General features: G+C 40.0%; 1 protein-coding gene across 1 annotated transcript in view; it reads left to right on the forward strand.

Moving 5' to 3' along the window:
* snd1 (staphylococcal nuclease and tudor domain containing 1) overlaps positions 1-19566 on the forward strand; it is an 890588-nt gene that overhangs the window by 791070 nt on the left and 79952 nt on the right. The window contains exon 20 of the mRNA XM_043713955.2: positions 14207-14276. Within this exon, the coding sequence (XP_043569890.2) occupies positions 14207-14276 (70 nt within the window). The remainder of the gene's footprint in view (positions 1-14206; positions 14277-19566) is intronic.

Consider the following 19566-nt stretch of genomic DNA (forward strand, 5'->3'; position numbering starts at 1 on the left):
GACCTCCATGGTATGCCCTGTTTACAGATGAATTTGCCTAATGATAATACTTATCTATAAATTCAATCCTAATAAACCCCCGGGATCACTATGGTAATCAATAGATGCTGTTAAACATGTCAGTCTTCCCTTTATTATACCTTCAGAAATAATAGCTCAGTCCCAAAAATATGTTACCCTTTGAAGGCTGACAGCATTCTTTTCAACTGGAGCTGTTGTTTTTAGTATGACCTCTGTTCTAAACTGTAACAAAAATATTTTTAAGGTGAGATGTGCAAGCATCCCAATCACCGTGGGCGGCACAGTGGCTCAGTGGTTAACACTGCTTCCTCACAGTGCCAGGGAGCCAGTTTTGATTCCAACCTCCGGTGACTGTGTGGAGTTTGCACATTCTCCCCAGGTCTGCGTGTATTTCCTTCAGGTGAATCGGCCATGCTAAATTGCCCATCGTGTTAGATCCATTAGTCAGAGGTAAATATAGGGTAGGGTGGGTTATTGTTTGGAGGGTCGGTCTGGACTTGTTGGGCCAAAGGGCCTGTTTCCATACTGGAGGAAATCTAATCTAATCTAATCTATCACAAGCCTGCAGAAATCAAAAGCAAACTGTCATTCTTTGCTGGAAATCAGAAATAGAACAGAAAATGCTTGAAATGCTCAGCAGGAGAGTTGAGATCAGTGGAAAGAGAAACAAGATTGATATTTTGGATTCATTACCCTTTGTAAGAATTGGAAAAAATTAAAAATGTTAATAGGTTTTAAGGAATGAAAGTACGGAAGATAGTGAAAGAGCAAAAGAAAAGGTCATCCATACTGGGGAATTTCTTGTCTGCCAGAGGGGAAGGTGGGGGTTGAAAAGCGTACTGCTGGAAAAGTACAGGAATGTGAAGGGTTATGCCCGAAATGTCGACTCCTGCTCCTCTGATGCTGCCTGACCTGCTGTGTTTTTCCAGCACCACACTTTTCGATTCTGACTCTCCAGCATCTGCAATCCTCACTTTCACTCAGATGAGGTGGTGGCCTCAGCCTCACCGTCTATAAATGTGCTGGAGGCAGAAACCTACATTGGTGGAAATGCACCTATATTGACCACAAACCCTAAAGTGGAGCTCGATTGATTATTTTCAGCTGGTGTCGTCACAGTAGACCATATAGCTCTTTTGAGATGTTACCTTTGTTTTTTTTCTTGGGTATGATGGATAATTATTTTGGATTATTTTTGATGACCACTCAACACAATGCCTAAAGTTAATAAGTGTTAACCTTGGCTTAATAATAGTACTCCCAGCTCTGTGTCAGAAGATTCTTGATACAATCCCCACTCAAACATTGAGCACGTATCTCGGACAGCACTTAAATGCGATATTCTAGGATTGTTGCACTGTTGGATGTCCTGTGTTACAGATAAGATATGAAGCTAAGGTGTCACCTAACTTCTGAGGTGATGTGAAATAATCCATGGTACCTTTTTAATGAAATGGAAGATAGTTCTATCCCTGTCCAAGCCACCATTTATTCCTCAGAAAAAGACTATCTGGTCATTTGCATTGTTGTTTGTGGAAACTTCCTGGTGGTTGTGAAAGCAAAATACTGTAGATGCTAGAAATCTGAAGCAAGCACAGAGAATACTGGGAAAATTCAGCACGTCTGACAGCACATGTGAAGAAAGAAACAGTTAACATACTGAATCTGGTGTGACTTCTTCAAAGGTGCTGGTTAAATTTCCCTATACTGTACTGTAACAGCAAGTACATTTGCAAAGCAGCAATATGTGGGGCTGAAGACAGATAGGTGCTGTAAACAGAGGGTGATTTCATATGTTAATATCTGTTCAATGTAAAGTTATTGGTGTCATCCCTGATTAATTGTCAGGAGAAGTATTAATTCTCTGCAATTTTAAATTAATCACCTTGCTTGCAATAGACCAATGGATTCCTTGAATCATTCATCCAACTGAAAGGATTGTATGGAATGTTTATATGTTTGGAAGCTAAGTTTGCATAAACAAACATTGAATCTCCCCCTTATTGGATTTTAAATTTTCAGGCAGAAGTGCAGACCACCTGCAGGATCTGTCATTTCCAGACAACGAAATGCGCTTAAGGAGTGTGGATGGCTAGCAGTGAAAGTAATTTGTTAGATCAGTCATGACATGACATCAAGATTAAGTGGCATGCTTTTATTCTTGTATTACAGTCACTTCAAAGAACAAAAAAACAAGACAGTGCTGGAGCAGGGCCCTTTTGGCCCATCAAGACTGTACCAACACATGATGTCTTTCTAAACTAAAAACCTTTTGCCTCTTTGCAATCTGTAATCCCTACCTATTTATGTATCTGCTAAGATACCTTTTAAATATTGCTATTGTATCTGCCTCCACCACCACCTCTTGCAGTGCATTCCAGGCATTTACCATACTCTGGGGGGGGGGGAAAAACAACTTGTCTTTCACATCTCCTTTAAATTTCCCCCCCTTTTATCTTAAACCTATGTTCCCTAGTAATTAACATTTCTATCTTGGGGGAAAAAGATCTCTGAATACTGGGAAAAGACCCTCGCTAATATCACACACCTCATAATTTTGTAGTCTTCTGTCAGGTTGGCCTGTTCAAGTGGGCGGCACAGTGGCACACTGGTTAGCACTGCTGCCTCACAGCGCCTGAGACCCGGGTTCAATTCCCGCCTCAGGCGACTGACTGTGTGGAGTTTGCACGTTCTCCCCGTGTCTGCGTGGGTTTCCTCCGGGTGCTCCGGTTTCCTCCCACAGTCCAAAAGATGTGCAGGGTCAGGTGAATTGGCCATGCTAAATTGCCCGTAGTGTTAGGTAAGGGGTAAATGTAGGGGTATGGGTGAGTTTCGCTTCGGCGGGTCGGTGTGGACTTGTTGGGCCGAAGGGCCTGTTTCCACACTGTAATGTAATCTAATCTAATCTAAAAGTGAGAACAAACAAAGTTGTCCAATATCTCTTCATAGCTAATACCATCCAAATTAGGCAACATCCTGGCAAACTGTTCCTGTATCCTCTACAAAGCCTCCATATCCTTCTGGTAGTATTGCGACCAAAACTGCACAAAATATTCCAAACGTGGCCAAAATAAAGTTCTATACAGTTAGAATATGACTTGCCAACTTTAATGCTCTATCCCCCAAATAGTAAAGGCAGGCATGCAATATAACTTCTTGATCATTTTATCCACGTAGGTTCCCACTTTCAAGGCACTGTAGACCTGTACAGCTAGATCCTTCTGTTTGTGAATGCTTCTAATGGTCTTGCCATTTATTGCATACTTCCCTTGTGTATTCGATCTTCCAAAATGCATTACTTTATGTTTTTCCAGATTAAACTCCATCTGTCACTTCTCCACCCAAGGCTCCAACCTAACTGAAATAACTCCACAGAAGCAAGTATCCTGTCATCAAATCACCCTTCATTTACACATGCATAGCACTTGATACCACTCTGTTTCCTCAGAGAGAACTCTTAGAGTGACTAGCACCTCTGGCACTCTTTGTTTATATCTGTCAGCCAGGATTCCCTACCTGAACCAGCTCAATAGCCCCAATCAGGGAACTCCTATTCTATGATGTTTACCGGCTAACCTCATTACAATCACTACACTATTTATACCCTGCTGTATCCACTGACAATCCTCCTCACTGTTCACAGCTTCCTCAAACTTAGTGTCGTCCACAAGCTTACTAATCAGGCCACCTACGTTCTGCTCCAAACTATTTATATATATTACAAATAACAGGTAACAACACTGATCTCTGTGGAACACCACGAGTCACAAATCTTCAGTCAAAGAAAAACCCTTCTACCAATATTCTCTGTCTTGTATTACTAAGCTTCTGTATCCATCTTACTGTGGATCCCACGTGACTTCATCTTTTGTATTAAATTGTCATAAGGGACTTTGTAATACATCTTACTAAAGTCTGTATAGACAACATCTACTGCCCTGCCCTCATCAGTCATTTTTGTCACTTCCTCAAAAAACTCCAAATAAAGTTTGTGAGGCACGACCTTCCCTACACAAAGCCATGCCATCTATCACTAAGCGATCCATACTTTTCCAAATCTGAGTCAGTACTATCCCTCAGAATCTTGTCCAGTAGTTTCCTCACCTGCCTCCCTCAGCAATCTAGGACAAATTCCTTCAAGTCTTGGGGATGTGTCTACCTTAAGACTTTTCAAAACACCCAACATCTCTTCCTCTTTTATATTGATATGCCCTAGAATATCCACATAGCCCTCCCAAGACTCACCATCCACCATGTCCTTCTCCTTTGTGAATACTGATATAAGATATTTCTTAAGGACTTCATCTACTTCGTCTGGTTCCACACATAAGTTCCCTGCTTTATCCTTGAGTGGGCGTATCCTTTCCACAGCCAACCTCTTGCTCCTTACATATGTATAAAATGCCTTGGGATTTTTCTTAATCTGTTGCCAGAGATATTCCGTGGCCCTTTTAGCCTCCTAATTACTACTTTGAATTCTTTTCAGCTAGCTTTGTATTCTTTGAGGGTTCCGTCTGTCATCAGTTTCCTAAATTTTAAGTATGCTGCTTTTTCCTTTTTGACTAAGCTCTGAACTTTTCCTGTCATCCAAGGTTCCCAAATCTTGCTATTCTTGACCCTATTTTCACAAGAACATGGTGGTCCTGAACTCTAATCAAATGGCCTATAAAAGATTCCCATATGCCAGATGTGGATTTACCATCAAATACTGCTGAAAAGGTGTTGCTGGAAAAGCACAGCAGGTCAGGCAGCATCCAGGGAACAGGAGAATCGATGTTTCGGGCATAAGCCCTTCTTCTGAAGAAGGGCTTATGCCCGAAACGTCGATTCTCCTGTTCCCTGGATGCTGCCTGACCTGCTGCGCTTTTCCAGCAACACATTTTCAGCTCTGATCTCCAGCATCTGCAGACCTCACTTTCTCCTTTACCATCAAATAGCCTCCCCAATCTACATTTCCCAGTTCCTGCATAATGACGTGGTAGTTAGCCATCCCTCAGTTTGGTACTTTCACCCAAGGGTGGCACTTATCCTTATCTGTAAGTAACTTAAAATTTAAGTTACAGCATGGAAGCAGGCTATTTGGCCATTGAGTCCACACCAAACCTCTGAAGAGTATCTCACGCCCTACCCTATCCTCGTAACTGCATTTCCCATCACTAATCCATCAAACTTGCACATCTTTGGACTTTGGGAGGAAACTGGAGCACCTGGAGGAGACCAACACACAGTTGCCCAAAAGTGGGATTGCACCTCAGTGCCTGACACTGAGAGGCAACAGTGCTAACCACTGAGCCACCATGCCACTCTGTCATGTATGGCAACTTCCTGAAATGCTCCCCCACTGAAACTTTGATAACCTGACCAGGTTCCTTTCCGAATGCCAGGTCTAGTATGGCCCTTTCCTAGTTGGGCTATTTACATATTGTTTCAAGAAAAGCCTGAGGGATCCCCAATCAATATAGGGGAAGTTAAAACCATCCACCATAACAACCCAGTTGTTGCTTGGACTGACTGTAGTCTCGACTCTTCACCTCAAGTATTTATCCTACTGCTGCTATTAACACCCACTCTGTTGCTGCTGCTGTTACTACTTTGAATGACCTTGAAGTTTTTGAAAATAAAGCACAAGTGATCTGAATATTTCAAGAAAATTGGTCCACATTTTCTGCTGGCCTACATTATTCCAGCATAAATCAGAGGTGCACGTGAGGACCTTGTAGAGCCCTCATCATACCACATTCTGAAGGAGTTGCCCAAGAAATGTAGTTTTCTGCAGGCAATTCCTCCATACGTGGAACCCTCAAAAGCTTACATTTAATTGCTGAAATTAATTAAATAGTTATTCAGGAAAAGTTATGCTACTCGATACATAGTCTAACTCCCTAAGTAAGTAACAATTGAACTGACCACATATTTACCACAAACCTCCTCAACTACGCCTCTATCAGCCTCTTACATACCCAAAACCAAAGCCCTCTGCCCTGGAATGGCTCCACACCTGATCACGAATTATCCCCATACACCATAGGAGCCTCAATTCCTGATCTCTCGATATCTCAAAATTTAAATTATTTTCCTAGTTTTTAAGTTTCTTTATGGTCTCACTTTCCCAATGTCTGCAACTTATTTAAACCTAAAACATTTTCTTAGCTTCCTTCAACCCCATTTCCCTGATTTATGGCCCCCAGTTGTATGGGCCCAAAGCTCTCAGTTACTTTATCTATCCCTTCTATTTTTCTATATTTGTCCTCTTTAAAATCAAATTCTTTGACATTTTTTTTTAGTTGCACTTCAAACAAAGCATTTTATTTTGTTCACAATCATTTATGTCTGATTATGCCTCTGTAGAGCATCTTTGGGTAGCTCTTCACACAAGTTATTATAGAATATCTCCCACCTGTTTTCACAAGTAAGATGGTCAAAGGTCTTTTTGACCACTTTGCCTGATTCATTCAGAAAGATTTTGCATTGGAACATCCAAAAATATCTTAAATAATTCTAATGTTTATCTCTGCATAGATACCTGTGGGCGAATAAAATTTTATACAGAAACGTGGAAGAGATTTTGTTTTTGACAACAGTTAAAAAGATGCATCAGCAACATAAATTACAACTTTTTAAAAAGTAAAAGGTCAGAGAGACTTGCATGTTCAAACAGAAGCTTTTATCAGTTCGAGTTCTGGTAACAAAACCTGGTGTACATTTAAGATGTGCAGTGCTATAATGGGATTGGATGTTAGAATGGTATAAATTTAGGGTGCCTCTACTGATTGAGTTTAATTCAAGCTTTCGCATCCATGCAGTAATAACTTTTTCACAGAGTTGGCAGAAGCAATAGACAAATGGCAAAGACAAATGGCCTCTTTCTTTGCAGAAAAGAATCATACTCCTTCCATTCCATGACTTTCTGTGTAGAAGAGCATGTTAAGATAAATGTGCATTATTGACTGGTAGTTATACCACAGGTGATACTTTTCTGGTCCCATGGCCTGACAAAAATGGAAGCACATTGTGTTCAAGCACATGAGTTGAAGATTTGCTTTCATTAGGTCATTGGTTATGTTAGATTAATCCTGGAACCAAAACAGTTTAGATTGGCAGTAAAATTGAACTTCTTTTCAATTTAAAAAAAAATGAGACATGGAAGAATGAACACAGTAACTGGCACTACAGAAAATGTACTAAGGAAATAAACAGGGCTAAATGCCAACAGATCGTCTGTACTTAATGGGTTGCATCCTAAAATTTTAAAGGAAGTAGTGACAGAGCCAGTAGATGCACTATTCATAATCCTCTGAAAATTTGTTGATTTTGGAAAAGTCCTAGAGAATTGGAAAACTGACCATGTAACAACATATTCAAAAAGGGAGAGAAACAACACGTAACTATAGCTTTTTTATTTTCATTTTGTGGAATGTGAGTATCGCTGGCTGGCCAGCATTTATTGCCCATCCATAGTTGCCCTTAAAAAGGTGGTGATGAGCTGCCATCTTGAACCACCTGCTGTGGTTGACCCACAATGCCATTAAGGAGGGAATTCCAGGATTTTGACCCAGTGACAGTGAAGGAACGGTAATTAATTTCCAAGTCAGGACAGTGAGTGGCTTAAAAGGGAACTTGGAGGTGGTGGTGTTCCCATATATCTCCTGCCCTTGTCCTTCTAGATGGAAATGGTCATGGGTTTGGAAGATGCTGTCCTGGGCAAATCAAGGATTTCCATCTGTCATTGGGAAAATGCTTGAGTCTATCATAAATGACATAATTTAGTATTTAAAATCAAGCAGAGTCTGTATGGCTTCACAAGGGGAAAATAATGACTGATAAATTTATTACATTACTTTGAAAAAGTAACAAGCAAGATAGGTAAAGGAGAACTAGTAGACATCGATTTCCAAAAGGTGTTCAGTAAGGTACTGTACATAAGGCTATTTAATAAGATAAGAACCTTTGGTGTTGGGAGTAGAATATTAAAATGGATAGAGGTTAACTAACAGAAGACAAAGTTTGGGATAAAGTGGACATTTTCAAGATGGGGAATGCAAATAATAGAGTATCAAAGCCAGGGATCAGTGTTGGGGCCTCAGTTATTTACAATACATACTAATGCAGTGAGGATGACACAATATACAGAGGAAAATGAATAGGTTAAGCAAATGGAGAAAAATTTGGCAGATGGAGTGTAATGTGGCTGTGAGGTTAGAAACTTTGGCAGGAAGAATTGAATATTATTTAAATGGGAAAAAAACTGCAGAGAACTGCAGCACAGAGGGATTTGAGCATGAATCATAAAATGCTGGCATCCAAGTTCAGTGGATCATAAGAAAGGCAAATGGACTCCTACCCTTTATTTCAAAGGTAATGGAGTATAAGAAGAGGGAAATCTTGCAAAAAGACTGCACAAGACACCAGTCAAACCACAGCTGGAATACTGTGAACTTATCAAAAAAATGATATTCTGCCATTGGAGGCAGTTCAGAGACAGTTTCCTAAGTTGATTCTGGGTCTGGAGGGATTTTCTTACAAGGAGAGGTTGGCCTCAAGTTTAGAAGAATGAGAGGAAACATTTTTGAAACTTAGAAGGTTCTTTCACGGATTGACAGTAAACATGGAGAGGTTGTTTTCCCCTTGTGCAGGAGCCTAGGGCTAGAGAGCATCCGCAAAGACCGTTCCCTCCGTGACTACCTGGTCAGGTCCACGCCCCCCTACGACCCACCCTCCCATCCTGGCACTTTCCCCTGCCACCGCAGGAACTGTAAAACCTGTGCCCACACCTCCTCCCTCACCTCCATCCAAGGCCCTAAAGGAGCCTTCCACATCCATCAAAGTTTTACCTGCACATCCACCAATATCATTTATTGTATCCGTTGCTCCCGATGCGGTCTCCTCTACATTGGGGAGACTGGACGCCTCCTAGCAGAGCGCTTTAGGGAACATCTCCGAGACACCCGCACCAATCAACCACATCGCCCAGTGGCTCAACATTTCAACTCCCCCTCCCACTCTGCCGAGGATATGGAGGTGCTGGGCCTCCTCCACCGCCGCTCCCTCACCACCAGACGCCTGGAGGAAGAACGCCTCATCTTCCGCCTCGGAACACTTCAACCCCAGGGCATCAATGTGGATTTTAACAGTTTCCTCATTTCCCCTTCCCCCACCTCATCCTAGCTTCTAACCTCCAGAAACTCGATCCCCTGACCTGTCCGGACTTGTCCGACCTGCCCAGCTCCTTTTCCACCTATCCACTCCACCCTCTCCTCCCTGACCTATCACCTTCATCTCCTTCCCCACTGACCTATTGTACTCTATGCCACTCTCTCCCCACCCCCACTCTCCTCTAGCTTATCTCTCCACGCTTCAGGCTCTCTGCCTTTATTCCTGATGAAGGGCTTTTGCCCGAAACGTCGATTTTGCCTGTCCTCGGATGCTGCCTGAATTGCTGTGCTCTTCCAGCACCACTGATCCAGAATCTGGTTTCCAGCATCTGCAGTCATTGTTTTTACCTAGAGAGCATAATCCCAAGTAAGGGGTCACCCATTTAAGGCAGATTGGAAGGATTTTTTGCTCTCACAGGAGAGTCAATCTGTTGAATGTTTTATTCTGCAGAGGGCTGTAGAGGCTGAGGCATTAAGTATTTTCAGTGCTGAGGTGAACTGCGTTTTATTTTTGATCAATTGGAAACTGAGCCTTCTAGGAATAAGGCAGAAAAGTTAAACTGAGGATTGTCAGGATTAGCCTTGATCTCATTGTATGGTGAAGCAGACCCAGTGAGGTGAATGGCCTATTTCTCCTTTTACATCTTACGGTCTTAAGAACGGGAGACCAAGAGTTAAAATCTTGAATGGTTTAAACAAGTTTCTATCTATAACTACACCAGGGTAGAAGAATTTCCCATTAGCAAAATGAGGGTTTAGTAAAAGGCTTATTTACAAAACAACTGAATGGTGTTTGAATTTAGTTAGGAATGACCATCAATACAGACAGCTAATGGGACTTTATGATTGCAATTCTATTGGAACAGCGAGAACATTTTCTGTGGAAAACATTGGTCACGATTTACTATTAATTGCAATCTTTGTCCTGAAGCTTTCTTTCCAATGTCCGAGATTTCTCCTGAAAGTTTTCGCTATATTTATTCGTTTTCCTCAGGAGATTAATTAGAAAAATTAACTGAATGATGGAGTGTATGTTCTTTCCTCATTCATACATTACCACCTGCGGGGCTGACACTATTGACCATATGCATTAGTTTTGCCTGGTGCCCAAAATATCTTTGTTTGTGCCATTGTAGTTCAGACCTTATACCAACTAGCTGAGAGACTTTAATTCAGCACCATATGGAAGAAACACAAACAGATCGGGTTTAGGCAAAGTTTGGTCAACACAATTATTGATTTTTTTTTCCAGAGTGGTACAGCACTGAAGAAGGTCTCTGTGCCTGTATCAATTATTTGAAATTACTGTTGATTTAGCTCACCATTCAAGTATTAATTAAATTTCCTTTTGAAAATTACCGTGAAACCTATTCTACCAGATTCTCAGACCGTGCATTCCAGATCACAAAAAAAATCATTCTTTAGGACAAAAAAGGTTTTGTTAATATTTCAGTTAATTTGTTACTTTACAACCCACTGTGCAATTATTCTATATCCCTCAACTGTGATTTACCTTTTGGATAAATTATTGATCACTCCCAATTTACAATGCAGTTAATTATACTCGCTACAATTTGGTATCCTGTGCTAGGTCCTGGACCAACACACAGTTTTCTTAATATAACTGAAATATGTGCATTTATACAGTTTTGATTTTCAGAATCCCTAAAATCTTTCCAGTCAGTTAAGTAGTTTTGAAATAATCGCTGCTGTGATGTAGGAGATGGTGCAGCCGATTTGCACTCAGCAAGCCTGCATAAACAGCGATGTGGTAATGATCAGGTAACCACTTTTGTGATATTGCTGAGAAGGTAAATGAGCAGAAAACTCCTCTTGAAAACAGTGTCATAGAATATTTTATTCCAGCTAATCGGGCAGATGAGGACTGGTTTAATGTCTCATCTGAAAAAAGCACCTCTGATTGGCAGTTTGTGCTTCCTTTAGTTCAAGACCAACGTTCATTTATTACTAGTGTTGCATACCTTCCTTGAGGAAGCTACATGTAGAATTCAACAACTTGGAAATCTGTTCTTGTGACTTTGTGTCGCATTCCCAGAAGATTACCACATTTCTGCAATGTGGCCTGAAGGGATTACAGACTTGTCTGGCTTGCTCAAATCAAGTTAATGGCCAAATAACAAGTTTTTTCATTGAGATTGCTAGAAGGGTGTTCATTCAGGGTATTATCCCTGAACTCTGGTATAATAATAACAGGAATATTGATGTGGGTTCATAGAATCCATACAGTATGGAAGCAGGCCATTCGGCCCATTGAAACCACATTGACCCTCCAAACAGGATCCCACCCAGAACCCAACCCAAAAAAAACCAACTCTATATTCCACATTTCCCATGGCTAATCCTCCTTCGTGCACACCCCTGGATATGATGGGCAGTTTAGCATTGCCAATCCATCTAACCTGCACATCTTTGAACTGTGGGAGGAAACCAGAGCACCCGGACGAAACCCACACAGACATGGGGATAATGTGAAAACTCCATTCAGATAATCGCCCAAGGCCAGAATCGAATCCATGATTCTGAGGCAGCATTCCATGATCAGAATCTGGCTTTGATACGCACTCAACTTGGGCCGTCACCCATTTACTTGCAGTTGACTTGCAGGAACTGTATAGGGGAAGGAGAGGCAGCTGAAAATGAATAACTCTGATACCAGAGTTATTGCACAATGGATTGTGATGGGCACACTATCACTGTGAAGGTTTCAAGTGTTAGACACTTCTAAATCTTCCAAACTAACTTGGCCAACAGGTTTCATAATTTTCAGCTCTTTTCCACTATGGTCATAGTTGTATGGTTAGTCAGCCACAGTGCACACAAAAGAGAGAGACTGCAAACAAAACTGAACTCAGGAGGTTGTTGGAGTTCAAATATTTTACCCTGCTTCTGATTCCTCCCTTAAGTGTGTACTTTTCTGAAATGCTTGTCAAATGTTGGATGATAACCTTCTGTGAAGAAATGATATTTGCTTTAGATCAATTATTGACTGACAGCAATTGTTAGAAACATCTTTTCAAACATAGTCAGATCTCAAAAACAACACTAGATTTTAACAAATGTTGACTTACACAACTTCTCTGCGATACTGGATTACTTAAGAGGACAGACATAATCCTGCAACATATTGCCTCTGAGGAATAGTGCATGTAGAAGTTATTAGATGTGCCAAGCTCTCACCCTTCCCTTCGGATCTGTAGAGATCAAATCCACTTTTCCTCTACCAAACCTATATTTTGTCCATTTTCTTATCAGAATATATTGACTGATTTTGCTTTCATTCTACCAGTTGGATTACTCAGATAATACAGTCTACCAATTAAACAATAGGCACAGCTATTTATTTCTAGTTCACACTGAATTAGCAGGATCCCCTCAACGATTCACATCCTCTGCTTTCTGCCCCCCCCTTCCTTCCCACCCCATCAAGAAAAAAAAACACCTTTGATTACTGGAAAGTATGTGGGGTGCAGATGATCTTAATTATGATTCTCCTCTATATTGTTGTTAGAGGTAGATTAAAACAAATGGCTCCTTTGCCAAGGTCTTTGAGGGCTATTGTTGCTGTGAAACCACCTGACCAGTTCCTCCAAGCACCTGAATCAAAAAAGAAAATTGCAATTTATTTTTACAATTTTGCATTAAGCAAGAAAAACTGGGGCATTTGGTGGTTTACAACAGAGAGCTATTCTTTGATTTGAAACAACAAGCATTAAATTCTGTCCATAGGCATTACATACAGAAAAAGGCCATTCATTCCAACAGATCCATTATAACTTTGTAGATTGTGAAACTTTGTGCAATAATAAGACTACCATATTTGCCAATAAAGCATGTTTTCCATGTTTTTATTGCCACCAAACTTTATTATTCCAAACTACTCTTCAATCCATATTCTGTCTTGAACCTTCTGTAAAGTTAAGCTCATCCATATCCCTTCTGTCCAAATCCTAAATGGCATCTAGTTGAATCCACCCATCACACCTTTTCTGAGCAAAGGACATTGCCTTGCAGTCCAGCAATGCTAAGGTTTTGAAAATTCTCATCTTTGTTTTCAGATGCCTCCCTAGCATTGCTTCTCATATCTCGGTTGTCTTTTCCTGGTCAGCAAACATTACAGCCTGGTGGCAAAGAGAAGTTCATAGTGTCGGATGTTGGCATGGCTGAAAGATTGGCTGTCTAACAGGAAGCTGAGAATAGGCATAAAATTGGTCTTTTTCAGATTGATAGGATGTAATGAATGGTGTGCCACAGAGATTACTGTTAGGACCACAACTGTTTGAAATTTGTTTTAGTGACTTTAGTGGCAAGTTTGCTGATGACACAAAGGTAGTTAACTAAGTAAGTCGTGAAGACGACCTAAAGAGTTACAAAAAGTTATAAATTAATTTGGGTGGGTCAAAGATTGGCAAAATGAATATAATGTGGAAAAATATGAAATTACTCATTTTGGAAGGAAGAATAAATAGAAGTATTATTATCTTAAAAGGCAAGTACAAATGGAGAGACCGAGCTGAACTCTGAGATACAAAGGGATCCAGGTATCCTAGTCCATGAAACACACGGCTAGTATGCAGTCCAGCAAGTAATTAGGAATGCTATTAGAATGTTATAATCTATTGAGAATTTAATGCAAAATTAGGGAAGTATTGCTTCAGTTATACCGTAGAACCTCAACTCCTGAACTCATTAGAGCCTTGGTTTAAACATGGACAAAAGAGCTAAATTTCAGACTGAGATGAGAGTGACGGAAAAGGGAAGGGAAGCTATGATTAGATTAACTGGTATCGCTTTTGCCAGGTTAATGCAAAGGAGTAATTGCCATATAAAATCAATTTATCAAAGTTAAACAACATGATTTTAAAAGCAGACACTATTGTACATCTTTCACTTGTATAATTTGTACGGCAGTGGGGCTGAGCACAAATGCTGAATCTCAGCGTCAGGTCTTGCTATGAACTAGTCCCATAATAACTTCTTGTCTCATGAATCCCACTGTTCTGTTTTCAAAATAGGTACAGAGCTCGAGTGGAAAAGGTTGAATCACCTGCCAAAGTCCATGTCTTCTATATTGATTATGGCAATGTAAGTACTTGAAATCCACCAAATCCTTTAGAGCATCCTCCTACTAACAGTGACTTTTATACATTTACCCTGTTACAGCCTTTCGTAATCTAACTGATATCTATCACCAGTAAGAATATAAGATGGTAAGCATAAGGATGAAAAACTTTGAAGAATATTAGCTACATTGCAAACTAAGAGGCTAGTAAAACTGAAGAAGTTCTCTCCACAATTCAATTGCTGTAGCAGCATTGCTTTTCCTCGCCATGATAAAATGAGTTCATTTGCAACTAATATACCTTGTGTTTGGTACTCATGGTACATCTGCCACAGATCATGGTTGTGTAAATTTTCTTTCTTTTGAATTTCAATTAAAGTGTATACCTCTCTCTCTCACTCTCACACACTCTCACTCTCACTCTCTCTGATACATCTATTCTTCTGATGCATTAGGCAGCACCTGATACCAGAGAAAAGGAGTTACTGCAGGCAGCTAAAAAGTATGTGGAACATCATCCTCTGATGAATCATTCCCCTGAATGATTTGTGCAGAATCAGCAATTTATTTCTCCTCTTATATCCTTTATATTGTCTTGTAAAAGGACGAGGGCCTTTTCTATCTGTTTTTGAGCTAACAATCCATTTCTAAATAAATTAGGACATCAAACTCTTCAGTTAATGGAAACCCACTTTTTCAGCTTCTGAACTTTTCTCTCATAATGTGGAAACATTAGTTATCAAGGTTTACCAATGAACTTAGATCACCAGTAAGGTAAGCATTAAAACTTGAGACAGGATCCAAACTCTTTCCTTGACTTGAAAGAAAAAACACAAGCTTGATTTGTAGTTTTTAAGGGAAGTGGGATTAGAGTTCAGAGGATAATGGTTATAGGGCAAGTAGAGATGAAATGTCATTTCACAAGATAATGGGGAGTGGAAAGGTGATCAGCCAAAGGTCATCGGAACCCAAGGACCCAACTTCAGAAGCTTCTCGACGAAATTATCTCCACCATATTCAGATGTTCTTGTCATCCTATAGAAGGACCTGGATAATATTAGGTTTAAATCTTTGAGGAGAAAGTGAGGACTGCAGATGCTGGAGATCAGAGCTGAAAATGTGTTGCTGGAAAAGCGCAACAGGTCAGGCAGCATCCAGAGAACAGGAGAATCGACGTTTCGGGCATAAGCCCTTCTTCAGGATTCCTGAAGAAGGGCTTATGCCCGAAACGTCAATTCTTCTGTTCCCTGGATGCTGCCTGACCTGCTGCGCTTTTCCAGCAACACATTTTCAGCTCTAATATTAGGTTTAGACTGACAAACAGCCAGCAATATTCATGAAACATCGGTGTCAGGTAATGACCATCTCAAGTAAGACAGAGTCCAATCATTTCCCTTTAACTATAGGGAACATCAGCATCACCAAGTGCACATATTGTGAGACTCATGATTACCCATTGACCATAAGCTTAACGGACCAACCACATCAACATTTTGGTTCTGAGAATAAGCAAAAATATAATGGGTTTTCTCACGACTTACATGTATAATTACATTCCTCCTTCATCTTTTAACCAGTATCCTGGACTTGCTTCCTTAATATCATTACTGGAGTCATAGCGTCATAGAGAAGTACAGTATGGAAACAGACCTTTTAGTCCAACTCGTCCATGATGACCAGATATCCCAACCTTGCCAGCACCCGGCCTATATCCCTCCAAACGCTTCCTATTCATATACCCACCCAGATGTCTTTTAAATGTTGCAAATGTACCAGCCTCCACCACTTCCTCTGGCAGCTCATTCCATACATGCACTCCATCAGTTTAAATTATTAGTGCAAAAATAATTGAGATTTAATTTGAAAAGCTTTCTTTACCTCAAGAATCATAATAAATGTGGTCCCACCAGCATCACCTTCATAATAAAGAATATCCCTACCGTCCCTGAACAAGTGGAGATCTTTACTGAGGGAGGTGATTATGTTGTGGTAGTGTCACTGAACTAGCAATCCAGAGCCACCATTCAGTGTTCTGGGAACATTGCAGATGGTGGAAATTGAATTCAGAAAAATCTTGAATTAAGACCTGGCTGAATGGCCAATATCAATTGTCATTAAAAAATACTTGCTGCTTCACTAATGCTCTTTAGGGAAGGAGATCAGCTGTCCTTGTCTAGTCTGGCCTACATGTCACTTGAGACCCACTGAAATGTAGTTGACTCTTAACAATTAGGGATGGGTCGTAAATGCTGGTCTAGCCAGAAATACCTGCAGCCCATGAATGAATGTAAAGCAAATGTTGGTTCCCATTCCTAATTTCTATCTATTAACAAGCATTGGAACACACAAGGATGAGATTGGGCTAGGCTGTGACAATGACACATTTGGTCTTACCTCACAAGAAAAATCAATGTTTGAGTACTGTAACACACACCGTTCTTGTTAACAGAATTAATCTACTTCCTTCAGATGAAGAGGGGAACAATTTTTTAAGTTTCTACAATTCTGACTCGAATTGATAAGAAGTCTGCTTAAGTGAATAAAAGTAGCAAACAGACATTCTGAAAGATCTGCACAGATATTGAAGATTGCCAATAGAGTACCCAACTATTATCAAAAGATGCAGATGGCTTATGATCTGCCACATGTTGCTGTCTTTCCTTTCAGCTATCAATTCTGTCGATATTAATTGTAAATAAGGTGGAAGCAGTCATCTTTCTGTCAACTGCGCCCAGATAGGGAAGCAGTGACCATGATCATTATCAAATCTGCAGTCTCATGAGCCAAAGCAATAAGGAAATGCAAACATCACACTAACTTTATCAGTCTGTGTTATTTGGCTTCAAATTATTAAGCATTGTGACCCATGTATAAAGTTATGATCTAGCATAGACCCAGTGGACACTGAGCAAAATGACATATTTGTGTGGTGTATCATTCTATGTTCTGTTCATGTGCAAATATTTCAAATTAAGAATAATAGCAGATCAGCATCAATAGCAGCTTTTTCAGACCCATGAAAGTCAAATCAGTCCGATCTGTACATCTAAATAAATACACAAAATAGAGTTTTTTTTTAACAGAAAAGGCAAGTCCTCATGACTGCATACAGTCCATTTGTTGCATTTTTACAACCCTTGCAATAAATGTGTTGATGTTGATAAGGAATTTGAATAGAGTTGAAGAACCTGTACTTTTTATTTATTTTGGTACAATTTGGGCTAAAACTAGATCTGAAAGCTGCAGTAGTGTTCAGTTCCTGGTGGTGCAGTAACTGACACTGAGCTCCACTGAAGATTGCTCATCTCCTCATAGCTGATAATGTCCTAACCTACAGGGATGTTAATGCTAGTGCCCTAACCAATATTTATCATTCAACTAACATGTAAAAACTGATTAGCTAGTTCTTACCGTGTTGTGGGTTTTCTGTCCATAAATTGGCTGCTACGTTTTCTACAATATAACAGTAAAACCAGCTATTTAAAAAGGAACGTTGGGACTCCATAAAAATTTCTATATAAATACAACCTGTTTATTTCTACTCTTAATATTCGGAGTTAGCAGCTCCATGACACTGAAAAGGCTTTCTTTCGGCAGACAGTTGGTAATATATCTTTAGCTTATTAGTGGCAGCTGTAAGAAGTTTGCATTAGTTGCTTTTTGGACTATTTCCACTACTGCCAAATCTCTCCTACAGCTCTGAAGTGATTCCACATCACAGCAATAGAACAACCTCTTCAGTTCACATGTCTTCCATGTCAAATGGAAAAAGCAGCTGGTCATAATTCAGGTTCGGAGATAGAATACGATCAGATCGAGCTTCTTCGAAACATTCTCCACCCATGCCAGTCTAGCCTGTTAGCTGTAAAATGTGTAGAGTGCTGTTGAAATACAGCTTCACACTTTATATTGACACTTCAAAGGCGCCTTTAAATATGTATTGCTACTGGAATTCATATAAAATTTGTTTATATATGGGAATGGACTACTTCCTTTTCATCTCTAAATAATCATCAACCTCCAGACCCTTCCTTACTAGTACTTGTTTCAGCCAGTGCCACTACCTTCCATCAATTTGTACTTTGCTGCCATGAAACTGAGGGAATCGGAACCAGTAATTGAGGAGGAATGAAATACTCAGCTAAATTATTGAACATTATTTTGTTTACACTAACAGACTGAGGACAATTTCTTCTTAATAAAACTATTATTTTTCTGAAATACCTTGTAATTTCACATCTCATACACACGTTTTGTCTAAACAATTGTGACAATTTGGAGAATTGCACCTGATTTTCAGGTAGCCCAATGATGGGGCTTGAGGTAGGAAAGTATGTGTGGTAAATTCAGCCATAATTGTATCTGGCAGTCTAAATTACCATATTTCATGACCTACCATATCTGCCATTAGTCTTCCTGTTGGATGCTGTGGAGTAAAAAGCTTGGAGCCATAACTCTTGTGCAGTAAGTGAGAATTTTAGACTCCGTCAAATAACCTTAAAAGTTGCGTAAGGCTACACTACAATGAAGTGATGTCTGCAGAAGAGTTTACATTACTGTTGCTGTGCTCAGCAAGAGAGTGGCCAAGTTTCAGTCTTGATAATTTCCCAGTTTTGTTTTCCCTGCAGAAACTATATTTATCCACAAAATAGAGTATATAAATATATATAATGCAAAATGGAACTCAAACACAATCTTGCGTTGCATAGTTTTCTTGCTCATTCATATTTAAGTTTGGATACCTCTGATCATACATTGTAGATTTCAGTAGAATCTAAATCCATTGCTATGTTAAATGATACAGATCAAAAGGACCAGTTTCTGTCCTCACGAAAACTGTGTTCACTTTGTTTTTAATTCCTTCGTGGATATGAATGTTGCAGGCAGCATAATTATTCATTGGCTACTTAAGAAAGTTGTTAATAGTCAACCACATTGATTGAAATTGGTTGCTGCATTTGACCTTTCTGCTCCTGGAGTCGAAGAATGAAACATAGTTTCCTCCTCTTTATTACTGCCTACTGCCCACTGACCCCTGACACAAGTGAGCTGTTGGTATGCAAAGAGTAGAATTTGGCTGTGTTGCTTTACACAGTTGAATGGCTTGCACACCTCACCTGCGCATGAACAATGGCTGACATTTTGGAGAGAAAATGCCTGTCAACTTTTAATCCAATAAGAAATACAGTTCTTTAGGAGAGTAAAAGAAGACTGAGGGAGGGGAGAGGTGCCAGTATTTCAGACATCAGCATTATGTGTGATTTGATCTTTAAAGTGCTTTACTACTTTTAGTCTTTAATAATCTTCTCTCAT

Source organism: Chiloscyllium plagiosum, unplaced genomic scaffold, assembly GCF_037043375.1.
Source record: "Chiloscyllium plagiosum isolate Xiang-an unplaced genomic scaffold, Cpla_swu_hap1 HiC_scaffold_23, whole genome shotgun sequence".
NCBI classification, from domain to species: domain Eukaryota; kingdom Metazoa; phylum Chordata; class Chondrichthyes; order Orectolobiformes; family Hemiscylliidae; genus Chiloscyllium; species Chiloscyllium plagiosum.